Here is a 12,910-nt window from a genome sequence, read left to right on the forward strand (position 1 = left end):
TTGCTGAAGTTGTTCAAGACATTGATAAGGCCACACTTGGAATACCGTGTGCAATTCTGGTCGCCCTATTGTAGAAATATTATTATTAAACTAGAAAGAATGTAGAAATGATTTACTAGGATGCTTACTGGGACTTGATGGATTGAGTTATAAGGAGAGGCGGGATAAACTGAGACTTTTTTCCCTGGAGCGTACGAGACTTGGGTAATCTTATAGAGGCCTATAAAATAATGAGGGACGCAGATGAGGTAGATAGTCAGCATCTTTTCCCCAAGGTAGGGGAGCCTAAAATTGGCATAGCTTTAGGATGAAAGGGTCCAGGGGAGCAGTTTTTTCAGAGGGTGGTGAATGTCTAGAACATGCTGCCAGATGTAGTAGAGGCGGGTACAGTTTTGTCTTTTAAAAAGTCTTTGGACAATTACATGGGTAAGATTGGGATAGAGGGACATGGGCCAAACTTGTACAATTGGGACTAGCTAAATGGTTAAAAACTGGACGGCATGGATAAATTGAGCCAAATGGCCTGTTTCCATGCTGTAAACCTCTGACTATGGTTAAAAGTACCTGCAGGTGTGTCTCTGTTTTCACTATTCAATTTTTCTGTTCTTTCCTCCTTTGCAATTTTCCAATTATATACATTTTGCTCAGTGTAATTTTTCTCATGGCCATTAAATGCCTCCAATAACTAGATTCCTTTACTGACGTTATTGATATTAATTTCTGAGCTTGGTTAAGGCCTAAGCTATATTGAAGATGGGATTGATATGTGGCTATGGAAGAGCTATGTTGAAATGGTTACTGAGGTCTTACCAGGAAAGGCTCAAGGATGACAGCAGCTTTGAGGAAACAAAGGGTTTGCTGTTAATGTAGGGGGTGATGACAGAAGAAGTTACACATGGTATGCGAAAGTGTGAAGATGTTGGGAATAACTGGGGAACTGGTTGTAGGAACACCGAGTGGGGTTGAAATCTGAAACCTTGAAGGATTTCAACATGGTGGAGCTCAGAGTTGGGAAGACTCTGACAATTGCATGTGAGCCCTGGGAACACTTGGGAAATGGGATTGATGCTTAGTACATGGAGAAAGTAAAGATAATGTGAGACTGTGGGATCTCTGGAGAAGGACTGAGATTCTTCAAAATGTCAGGGCCATTAGAGATCTGTGGCAGCCAGGAAGTGGTTGAAGGAACCAAAAGTCCTTGGGAGTGCAGAGCATAAGATTTAAAAAAAAGGAGCAGAAGTAAACCATTCAGTCAGTCAAGCTTCTTCCACCATTCAATAAGATCATGGATGGTCTGATTGTGGTCTCAATTTCACTTTCCAGCATGTCTTCCATAATCCTCAACTCCCTTGTCAATCAAAAATCTATCCAACTCTATCTTGAATAAATGACCTGGCCTGCATTGTTCTCAATGGAAGAGATTTCAAAGACTGACAACCCTCCACCTCACCTCAGTCAAAAAATGGGAGTTTTTCTCTGTCCTAGGTTCCCCAATCAGGAGCAAGGGAGATCAGATGAAGGATTTGGTGGCTGAATGTAGGAGGAAGGGGAAATGCATTCAAGGAAATAGAGTGGTGGAAACAATGATGGGGAGAAAGGTAGGATCTAAAAGCATAAAGCAGGGAGCAAAGGCTGGAAATAGCCCTAAAGGTGCTTCTGGGGACCAAGTATAAGCTCATGTCTGGAAGACAGGCACTTGTTTGAAGTGCCAGCCTACACAACTTGAAAGGCAAAAGTGTAATTTCTATTGTGATTCATGATAGCCATACAGGTGAGGCTATTATGAGTTGTTTTTTTCATCATAGCCCTCGGACATCATTGTAGACTTGAAGTTCTAGTGCCACCTCTCTAGGGATCAGTTAATCAGCTATTTTAGATTGTTGCTCAGAGCTGCGATATACACGTTTTGCAATTAACCTGAAAGCTCCAATGATATGTCATGCTTTGTTTTGCAAGTGAAGTTTTTGAAATTTAACTTAAGGAAATAGTCCTATTTTTAAATTCTTCTATTTTGACTGTTCAAGTATTTCTGAGAAATATTTTATTATTTTTAACAGTAAACAAAAAATTATCTTGAAGCATTTCTTAATTTCTTGGGCAATATGTCTCAATGATTGGCTGATAGAATCAATATGTTGCTTTGTTTATAATAAGCATAGTTGTAGACCTAATACTACAAAACCTGCGCATGCAGGACCCTAAAATAAATGATTGTGCAGCATTTGTTGACCAATCCCGAGAGTGCTAATAGCCACGCTAACAACTAATTTAAGATAGTCAAACTCATAAGGTAGTCCTTTTGCACTTGATTTGATTTTATTATTGTCACATGTATTAACATATAGTGAAAAGTATTATTTCTTGCATGCAATACAGACAAAACATACTGTTCTTTGAGAAGGAAAGGAGTGCAGAATGTAGTGTTGCAGTCATAGCTAGGGTATAGAGAAAGATCAACTTAATGCAAGGTAAGTCCATTCAAAAGTCCGACTGCAACAGGGAAAAAGGTGTTCTCGAGTCAGTTGGCACGTGGCCTCAGACTTTTGTATCTTTTTCCCAACGGAAGAAGGTGGAAGAGAGAATGCCCGGGGTACATGGGGTCCTTAATTATGCTGACTGCTTTCTTAATCATAGTGTCAGCATGGGGGAGGGACCAGGACAGGTTGTTGGTGATCTGAATACCTAAACACTTGCGGCATATATTTCTATGTAAGGACACGTTCTCTGCAAACAAAGGAAAGATGTTCAAGCCTTGCACCTTTTTTTGAATTACCCACAAGCTTGACGAGTCTTATTGTTCTCCATTGCTTTCTGCACAGCAGCACCTCAGCCAGTCAGAGTCAACTTAGCAACCAATTAGCATCCTCCTGTAGTATAAATTATGCTGTATAGGGCATTGGTGAGGCCGCAGCTGGAGTACTGTGTGCAGTTTTGGGCGCCGCACCTGCGCAAGGATATTTTGGCCCTGGAGGGAGTGCAGAGGAGGTTTACTAGGCTGATACCGGAGTTGAGGGGATTGAGCTATGAGGAGAGGCTGAATAAACTAGGCTTGTACTCGTTAGAGTTTAGAAGAATGAGGGGAGATCTCATTGAGACGTATAAGATGATGAATGGGATGGATAGGATAGAGGTGGAGAGACTCTTCCCGCTCAAAAAAGACAGTAGGACTAGGGGGCACAGCCTCAAGATAAAGGGGAGGCGGTTTAGAACGGAGTTGAGGAGGAACTTCTTCACTCAAAGGGTGGTGAATCTCTGGAATTCTCTGCCCGTTGAAGTGGTGGAGGCTGCCTCGCTAAATATTTTTAAGAAGCGGGTTGATGGGTTTTTGATAAGAGAAGGGATTAAGGGTTATGGGGAGAGGGCGGGAAAGTGGAACTGAGCCACGACAGATCAGCCATGATCTTATTGAATGGCGGGGCAGGCTCGAAGGGCTAGATGGCCTACTCCTGCTCCTAGTTCTTATGTTCTTATGATGACTTGAAATTTAACATTCTTGCATTTATCAGTGAAAAAGTAAAGTGCTTCAGCAGCATACCTCCCTTTACAATTAAGTTGCAGTGATAAAGCACTCACTTTTAATGAAGGATTTTTTTAGGGGAAAAGTACTTGCATCGCAGCTTTTAAGCGCAAAAGGAAAGTTGAGCATAATTTTCACCCTGTGGCATGCCCAGTATTTATTGTGATATTTGTCAGGATAAACGAGTTAATGTAGCTGCTTAATGTACTTTGGGAGGGAAAATGAAATTGGAGACATTGTGAGAAGGTAGGTCCTAATCTTTCAAAAAAGGGTATATTGTGCTGGTTTAAAATATATACCTATTTTTCTCTGTTTAGGTTTTGATAGCCCTCAAGTGGTTCTGCAGATTATCAGGAGATACATTCATCATTTCTTCGGCTGCAGAGACTGTGCACAGCACTTTGAAGAGATGGCAAAAGAATCAATGGATAAGGTGGCCACATTGGATGATGCCATTCTCTGGCTATGGAGAAAACACAACGAAGTGAACAACAGATTGGCAGGTAAGAGCAGAGTTCAAGTGTACATCGCCGAGGTTTTGCTACAATAATGTTCAAAAGGTAGCCAGTGACTGGATGTTTGTAAATCAGATAAATGGAATGTGCTTCCAGTACTGAAGTAACCAGCTCCCAATTTTTTCAAGTCTAACATCTATGTAGTATCCTCACAATCTCCATTCATTTCCTAAAGTGTTTACACCTAACAATAGACTTGAAATGTAGTCACTGTTGGACGTAGGAAATACAGTAGCAAGTTTGCACACAGCCAGGTCCCACAGGCAGCAGTGAGAAAATGACCAGATTGTTGCTTTCAATAGTGTCAGTTGACGGGTAATTATTAACCAGATCACTGTCCTTCAAAAACAGTGCTGTTGTAGGATCTTTTGTGGTGACCTGAAAGGGCCAATGGGGCTTTGGTTTAACAAGACACAGATCTGACAGTGTACCACTCCTTCAGCACTACACTGGGGTGTCAGCCTTGGTGTTGTGTTCAACTCTGAATCAGAAGGCTGAGGTGTTCAGAGACAAAGTGCTACCAGCTAAGCAGCAGCTAATGCTTCAAACAAACATTGGACAATTCAGAATTAATCACTCAAAGCATACACTTCTATGGATGGTTATGTTGTATATATTGTGCCTCTAAGCAACAGTGTCAGCGTCACTACAATGTAAAAAAAAACACAAAACTGATGTCCTTTTGGAGTAAGGGCAGAAAATGCTGGATAAACTTAGTCAATCTTGCAGCACCTGTGGAGAAAAAAAGATTTGATTTGATTTATCATTGTCGCATGTATTAGTATACAGTGAAAAGTATTGTTTCTTGCTCGCTATACAGACAAAGCATGCTGTTCATAGAGAAGGAAAGTAGAGAGTGCAGAATGTAGTGTTAACGTCATAGCTAGGGTGTAGAAAAAGATCAACTTAGTGCAAGATAAGTCCATTCAAAAGTCTGACAGCAGCGGGGAAGTTGTTCTTGAATTGGTTGGTACGTCACCTCAGACTTTTGAATCTTTTTCCTGACGAAAGAAGGTGGAAGAGAGAATGTGCGGAGTGCGTGGTCCTTAATTATGCTGGCTGCTTTGCCGAAGCAGTGGGAAGTGTAGACAGACTCGAGAGTTAACATTTCTCGTCTGTATGACTCTTCTTTGCAGTTTGCTTCAGAAGTGAAACCAGCAGGAGGTGATGGTCTCTCTCAGCTGTAGTGTAACTGCAAATGACGAAAAGTAAACATCCACTTCTGACCCCATCAAAACGCACTCTTTCCTGACTTTGGCGTTCCTTGCCATTTTTTCATTTTCACTAGTTCAAATTCAACTGCTTCACAGCCAATGGAGTTAGTGTTTATTTATTAGTGTCACAAGTAGGCTTACATTAACACTGCAATGAAGTTACTGTGAAAATCCCCAAGTCACCACCCTTTGCCTGCTCAGGCTCACTGAGGGAGAAGTTAGCATGGTCATTGCACCTAACTAGCATGTCTTTCGGACTGAGAGGAAACCAGAGTGTCTGGACAAAACCCACGCGACACGGGGAGAATTTGCATACTCCATATGGGCAGTGATCCAAGCTAAGAATTGAACCCAGGTCCCTGGCACTGTGAGGTGGCAGTCCGATACAGGTACTTTAGATGCAAAGCCACTATTGTATTCTCAGCAAAATGGCAGTCAATTTGCCCACAGAAAATTCCCACCAATAGCAATGTGATGATGACCATATCTGATTTTGATTGAGGGATAACTATTGACCAGGATACACTGGAGCGGGGAATTCCCCTGCTCTTGGAAATAGCACATTGGGCTCTTTTGCATTCATCCAAGATGGTAGATGGAGACTCAGTTTAATGTCTCATTCAAAGGACAGCACCTCCAGTGCAGCACTATGTCGAAACTGGACCGAAGTATCTGGCTTGGTTTTGTGTCCAAGCCTCGGAGTGGACTTAATAGCCAGAAACTTTTGACTCCCGAGACTGGAGTGCTACTAACTAATAAATTGATTGACATTAAGGTAAAAGTTTCCTTGCGGAGATTTATGAAGAAACTGCCAGTGAGATAACTGGCACATTGCTAGCTTTGTGAGGGTAAGCATTTGCTTCATCCCCTTAATGGCCAGGAAAATAAATGAATAATTGTGTGCCTTGGCATATCGTTGTGTGCACATGTTGATACTCGGTTTTCCTCATCTCTGGTGACTCCTGATGCACGTGTACACATCATGGATTGAACTGTGGGATTTTGAGTAGTTCTCAGGTGCAAAACGTTGACATAATCCTTTAACAAAAGTTGCAACTCATTGACTTTCCCTGGATTTTGAAATGGAATTAATTGCATGCATTGCTTATCCAATGTTAAGAATTTGGGAAGGAACTGTGTCACTGAGATTCAGCCACTGGGAGGTGCACTGAGCCTGTCTGCCAGTTTCCCACTTGCTTTCTCCTAATTGTTGCCATGTTATGCTTGTTTGAGCCTATTTTCGACCTGTTGCAATCTATCCTTTTTTCCTCCCCATTTTCTTCCTCCCGGGGCAGAATGATTATCTGAATTGTGGGACTTGCAACAGTAACTTAGGCTTCTGTTTGGCCTGTGACAAGTGAGGCATTATATCAGTCTGCCCTAGTGCTTTGTTGTACTTTTGGAGATCAGTCAAGAAGGTAATCACTATTCTGACTCTACATTTGCTCACAATCGTGGCAAGTGCAAACACTTCAGTCATTCCAAAGACTTGGCCGTCTGGCTGAGGAGCTGAGTTCATGGCAGATAATTGCGACAATAATCTCTGCCTCAATGTCAGCAAAATGAAGGAGATAGTCAAAGACTTCAGAAAACATAATGGAGGGTGTGCCCCTGTCTACATCAACAAGGATGAAATGGAGATGATTGAGAGCTTCAAATTGCAAGGTGTCCAGATCACCAACAACCTGTCATGATCCCTCCGATGCTACAGTTAAGTAAGCCCACCAACGCCTCTACTTCCTCAGACAGCAAAGGAAATTTGGTATGTCTGCTACAACTCCCATCAACTTTTACAGATGCACCATAGAAAACATTCTTTCTGGCTGTATCACAGCTTGGCATGGCTCTTGATCTGTCCAAGACCGCAAGAAACTACAAAGGGCCGTGAATGTAGCCCAATCCATCATGCAAACCAACTTCCCATCCATTGACTCTGTCTACACTTCCTGTTGCCCTCGGAAAAGCAGCCACCATAATGAAGGATGCCACGCATCCTGGACATTCTCTCTTCCACCTTCAATCAGGAAAAAGATATAAAAGTCTGAGGACACGTACCAACTGACTCGAACAGCTTCTTCCCTGCTACTATCAGACTTTTGAATGGACCCATCTTGTATTAAGTTGATCTTTCGCTACACCCTAGCTATGACTGTAACACTACATTCTGCGCTGTCTCCTTTTCATTCTCTATATTATGTATATATATGTTTTATTTGTACAGCATGCAAGAAACAGTACTTTTCACTGTATAGTAATACATGTGACAAATCAAATCTTAAACAATGTGTCATCTCAAATGCTTATTAAAGTGACCAGGCAACTAAAACTAGAAGTTTTTAATTATTTTTATTTTGGTAGAAATTCTGAGAATAAGACAGCACTAAATTGGCTGGCATTGTGCATGGCTTGCACAGTCAACATTGCATTGATGCGACCCATGAAGTGTAATTTGAGTGTAAAGTCACCTGAGAAGCACTTGAGATGTAAATTTGATTCTCCTCCTTATTACAGTATAACTGTAGGAGCGTGCAAGGCCATGTTTATAGTACATTCTCTGACTGTCAATTAGTTGGAACTTTTCCAACTTGATTTGATTTATTATTGTCGCATGTATTAGTATACAGTGAAAAGTATTGTTTCTTGCGTGCTATACAGACAAAGCATACCGTGCATGGGAAAGGAGAGAGTGCAGAATATAGTGCTACCGTCATAGCTAGGGTGTAGAGAAAGATGAACTTAATGCAAAGTAAGTCCATTCAAGAGTCTGATGGCAGCAGGGAAGAAGCTGTTTTTGAGTCAGCTGGTATGTGATTTCAGATTATTGTATCTTTTTTGCTCGTGGATGTCAAGAGAAAATCCCCAGTTTAGCATGCATCAAAAAATCTAACCTGCTTTCAGATAGGTAGATGAACCTCTAAGTATGGGATTTCTTTGGGTGCTGCAATCTTTCTGGTGTCAGAATATTTGTGTTCCCTTCCTCCCATGATCACATGTTTTGTGATACAGGCTTGTTTTCTTACCCACTTCATTGTGGGTCCCAATTAAATAATTCCAGCAACAAACTTTTGAGAGTTTAAAAATAAAGAAGGTTATTTATCCTTGTTCACCTACCATGAATTAAATGTGATGTCTCATACAGACAAATATTAGATACAAGTGAAGGTTGCAAATCTCCGACTCCCACGTGGCAGACCAGTAGTTCCTTGGGTGGATTTTGATACTTTAAATTTGAAGTGTGGGTCTTGTTAAGCAAAGGATTCACTGCAGGCTGAGAGGTTTCTTGAAATCGAATTTCTAGGAGGTTTGTTCTCAGGTGAACTTGAAGTTGGGGGAGCTCTTCCATTTACAAAGTATTGCTGTTAATCACTTTGTTATTTAAACTACTTGCATCGAGTTTGATGGCTTCTGGTGGAACTATGCAAACAGATTGTGTTAATTTTTTGAAAGCTAACAGAAAACATGGCTGCCTCAGCATGTGATTTTCTAGAAGCCCAAACCTTTATCCAAGTACATGTTGATTCTAACATTCCTTGTGTTGTAGTTTAACATCGTTTGAGACAGTTGAAGTCTTTGTTTTTCAGTGTTCTCCTTCAATCCGATAATCCTTTTGGATTGATTTCAGTAAATGGCATTGATTTATATCAGTCTGGAATGTTCCTTTTGTTCCCTTTTTGAGACAGGGGACTGGCTCCAATCCACAAAGGAAGTCAGGTTACCCTTGGGTGGTCATCTTTTCAGATTTTTGTATCCGGGTTTAAAGTATAAAAATTAGTTTGAAGCTCAAAACAGGAAATGGCATGAGAAACATGAGGTTCCCAGTACTCCATGGTACTATGCAGGCTTTGAGTCGCACTGGTGATCCCATGCGGTGTAAAGTCTCAACACCAGGTTAAAATCCAACAGGTTTATTTGTAGCAAACGCCACTAGCTTTCAGAACTGGCTGCTCCTTCGTCAGCCCCACCTGATGAAGAAACAGCCAGTTCTGAAAGCTAGTGGTGTTAGCTGCAAATAAACCTGTTGGACTTTAACCTGGTGTCGTGAGACTTCTTACTGTGTTTACCCCAGTCCAACACCGGTATCTCCACGTCATGACCCCATGCAGTGGCAGCTAGTGTTCTTAAATTTCTCTAACTGCTCCCTGTTAAGGTGCTGCTTAAAACCTACAACTTAGACCAAGCATTTGGCCATTAATTTATGTAGCATGGCATTGTTTTCCTTTCTAACAGTCTCTACATGCTGCCTCACGCAACAAGCCTTTTGAGTATGCGCAGTGCATTTTTATTTTCTATTTAATGGTGATCTCTCATTTTAAGATTGAGGTCAAAGAAAAAAATGAAGGAGAACTGGGGAGCAGATTTGAGGTGAAAAAGTCAATAATCACTAATGAAACTTCTAAGTATTCTTCATTCTTCCAGATACTAACTAACTTTAATAAATATGCATTTGCTATAAATGCCATGAGGTGACATCAATAATGTGATCCAACAAAAAATTTTGTGCAAACGCTTAGTGGAATTCAACAGGTTAACAGAAAATAATTATTCCAGTCAGTATACCTGGGTGAAATGAGCAGGAAACACATGAAATCTCCAATATATATCTGGTTATTGTATGTTGAGACAGTACCTCACCTGATGAGTTAAGTCTGAACAGATTCCTTTTTCCTTCAGCTTTTCTAACACCAATCCAGTGGGCCAAATGGCCATCTTTTGTGCACGATTTAATCCAGTTGAAGGATTTTGCTGTCTTGAATAATGTGCAAGGCTGCATTGTTAATTAAAAAACAAATGTTTTCTTTAGTCACACAAGCATAGCATTTTTTTCTGTTTTTACTGATAGTTGGGGAAATTTCAATTAGAGAATTGTGATGATTTACTTAACCTGCCTGTGTGCACATTCTGTGATGTTGTAAACATGTAATATGTAAATTGTGGGTTTTGTTCTGCATCTCCATTGTTGAGTGAGGTCATTGTCTATGAGTTGTATTCAATTACCACTTGAATGCAAGTGGACTGTTAAGTGCTGTTTCGTTAATGTTGCAACAGAAAAGAGAGGGCAGCTTCTGAAAGGCGATTTCTGAATTATTGCAGCCCAATACAGATGGGGTGTCTTCGTTTTGTGAAGGGCCACCCTTAGAGGGCAGCGTGGCCTGTCCGTTTAGGCATTGTTGCTGCAGTTTATTCCAGATATATTTTTCCCTATCCATACCATATACTGAATACCCAAGCCTGTGTAATGATCCATAAAATAGGTCCCATTTACTAACACAAGACCAAATGGCGAGAACAATGATTGATACTGACAAACGTACAATAACACCACAGCAGGGGTGTGCGCAAATTAATTGTACTCTGCAGCTGCAGCTACAGCTATCGACTTGTAGTGGCTACTTGTGTGCTTCTGCCCATGCAACTGAATAGCAGTCTGTTTTGTGAAGACTGGAGGACATGTAGGCTGAATCCCACCAGACAGCCGTGTTGTATCATTTATTTTGTATGTTTGCCGCCATAAGCAGTGCAGGACTTGCATGTCTCCAAACAATTAGTTATAAAAACACAAGGGGCGTTAAGTGAGAGATCACCGTGGTACCCGAGAGACGGTCACATTTGGAGATGCAGCCCTGTTTCTCTCTCTTTCCCTGCCACCACCACCCCCCCCACCACCCGAATCAAAAAAAACATTGCCACCACCACCTCTTCTCTGGAGAGTTATGACACACAACCTGTCATCTGTCAACCAGTAACCAGTGAAAGGGAGAATCCCTCATTCACAGCCCACAAAGTAGGAGCCAGTTGGTTTTATTTTACTTGTGTTGTAATGAATTGTTAACCAGGCTCAAGGCCTATACACAACAGGCTTCAAAGAAACAGCTGGTAGAGGAGGCAGTTAAAGCTGAACAATGCATCTGTCAGACCGTACCTTTTGAGACAATGTACACATAAAACTTTCAGCAGTTGTTAGCCTTTCTCATTTAAAACAAAACTAGGGGAGAATGTGTTTTTTTTCTAAAATTGATGATTTTGTATTTGTGTTTATATTTAGAAAGTTCTTGTACAACTTTCACCATCACAATGCCGTGTTAACTTTTGTGAATAGCTTTACTCACTGCCTTTGGGGTGTTGTCATCTCTTGCAGAGCAGGAAAAAATTGTTAGAAAGTACAGGACAATCACCTCAACCTGTAACTCTCATTGCAAGTAACGTTTTCCATATATAAGGGATGATTTTGATTTTGTGCAGATGAAGATGCAAAGTATTTATACCTTGTAATAATTGGACAATTTGTTACCATTTATGAGGGTAGTTAATCTACAAATTCAGAGAGATTCATAGAATCCTGGAATCTACAGTGCAGAAGGAGGTCATTTGGTCCATCAAGCCTCTACCAGCAACAATCCCACGTAGGCCCCATCCCCGTAACCCTACATATTTACCCTCCTAATCCCCTGACAGTAAGAGGCAATTTATCATGGCCAATCAACCTAACCCACACATCTTTGAACTGTGGGAGGAAACCCACATAGACACGGAGAGAACGTGCAAACTCCACACAGTCAGCCAGCTGAGGCCAGAATTGAACTCCCCCCAAATTCAAGTTCACCTGAAAGCAAACCTAGAAATTAGAAAGAAACCTCAGAGCCTGCTACACGTCCATCACTTTACAAGACCCATGCTTCAAATTTAAAGCATTGAAACCGTCCAAGAAGCTACCTGTCTGCAACTTTCATCTGTACCTAATCTTTGTAAAAGCAGAAAATGCTTGTAGTGTTGGTTCTCAAACTGTAGGTCTGTGATGATTTACAGAAATAGAATGTTTTCCCTGGCTGTTGAGTCAAGAACTTGGGGACATAATCCCTGGAAAAGGGGTAGGTCCCTAGGATTATCCGATCTGCAATGACTTGTATTTTGGCCCTGGGTCAGACAAAGACCATGAGTTAATGTTATTTACAATAACTTCAATTGAACTTAAATTCTTTTCACTTGCATTCTATGCACATGCTCTTAACTTATTTCTGGAAACAGCTGCTAGATAAAAGGTGTCTTCTGAGTTTAGCATGATTCTGTCATTTTTGTTGAAATGTTTTTAATAGTCAATTTAGGCAAATTATCCCATAAGCAAAATGGAAGAGATATAATGAGCATTTCAAACCCAATCTCCCAAATATTTGTAATTTAAAAAGGAGGGATTGCGAAGTACTGTCCACATGTTGGAACAGGTAATCCATTCAGCCCCTCAATCTCAAGCCTGTGTGTCACGATTCAAAACTTGTTTATGTTTAGGGCAAATTATACCCATCAGAAATTGTTTCTTTTAATGCTGATGTCAACTGCCTGAAATTCCCAGGACACCAATACCTGGCTCTGTCAAGGCATAGGATGCATTTTCAGCTCCAAATGCAATCTCTACTCCTGTCACTAATTTTATTTCCCCATTGTAACCACTATCTCTGGCATAACCAAACTGGTTATGACCTCTGTGTCCTTCTTGACCCTAAGCTGTACTCCAACCCCCTTCATATTCTCCATCACAGCCTCCCCCCACCCCCAGCCCACTTAACTTCTGTAACATCGGCTCTGCCCTGCTGCCACTAAAGCCCTCATCCATAGCCGTGTCACCTTCAGACTTGACTATTTCATGGTCTGCAAGCTGGCCTTTCCTTCAC

The 12,910-nt window shown here is 41.2% G+C and overlaps 1 protein-coding gene across 1 annotated transcript in view; it reads left to right on the forward strand.

Annotated features, from left to right (window-relative positions):
* The window catches only part of qsox2 (quiescin Q6 sulfhydryl oxidase 2), a 104,206-nt gene that overhangs the window by 85,732 nt on the left and 5,564 nt on the right, over positions 1-12,910 (forward strand). Inside the window, exon 11 of the mRNA XM_080212020.1 lies at positions 3,835-4,020. Within this exon, the coding sequence (XP_080068146.1) occupies positions 3,835-4,020 (186 nt within the window). The remainder of the gene's footprint in view (positions 1-3,834; positions 4,021-12,910) is intronic.

This window comes from Carcharhinus amblyrhynchos, chromosome 25 (assembly GCF_965287045.1).
Source record: "Carcharhinus amblyrhynchos chromosome 25, sCarAmb.v2.hapA, whole genome shotgun sequence".
NCBI lineage: Eukaryota > Metazoa > Chordata > Chondrichthyes > Carcharhiniformes > Carcharhinidae > Carcharhinus > Carcharhinus amblyrhynchos.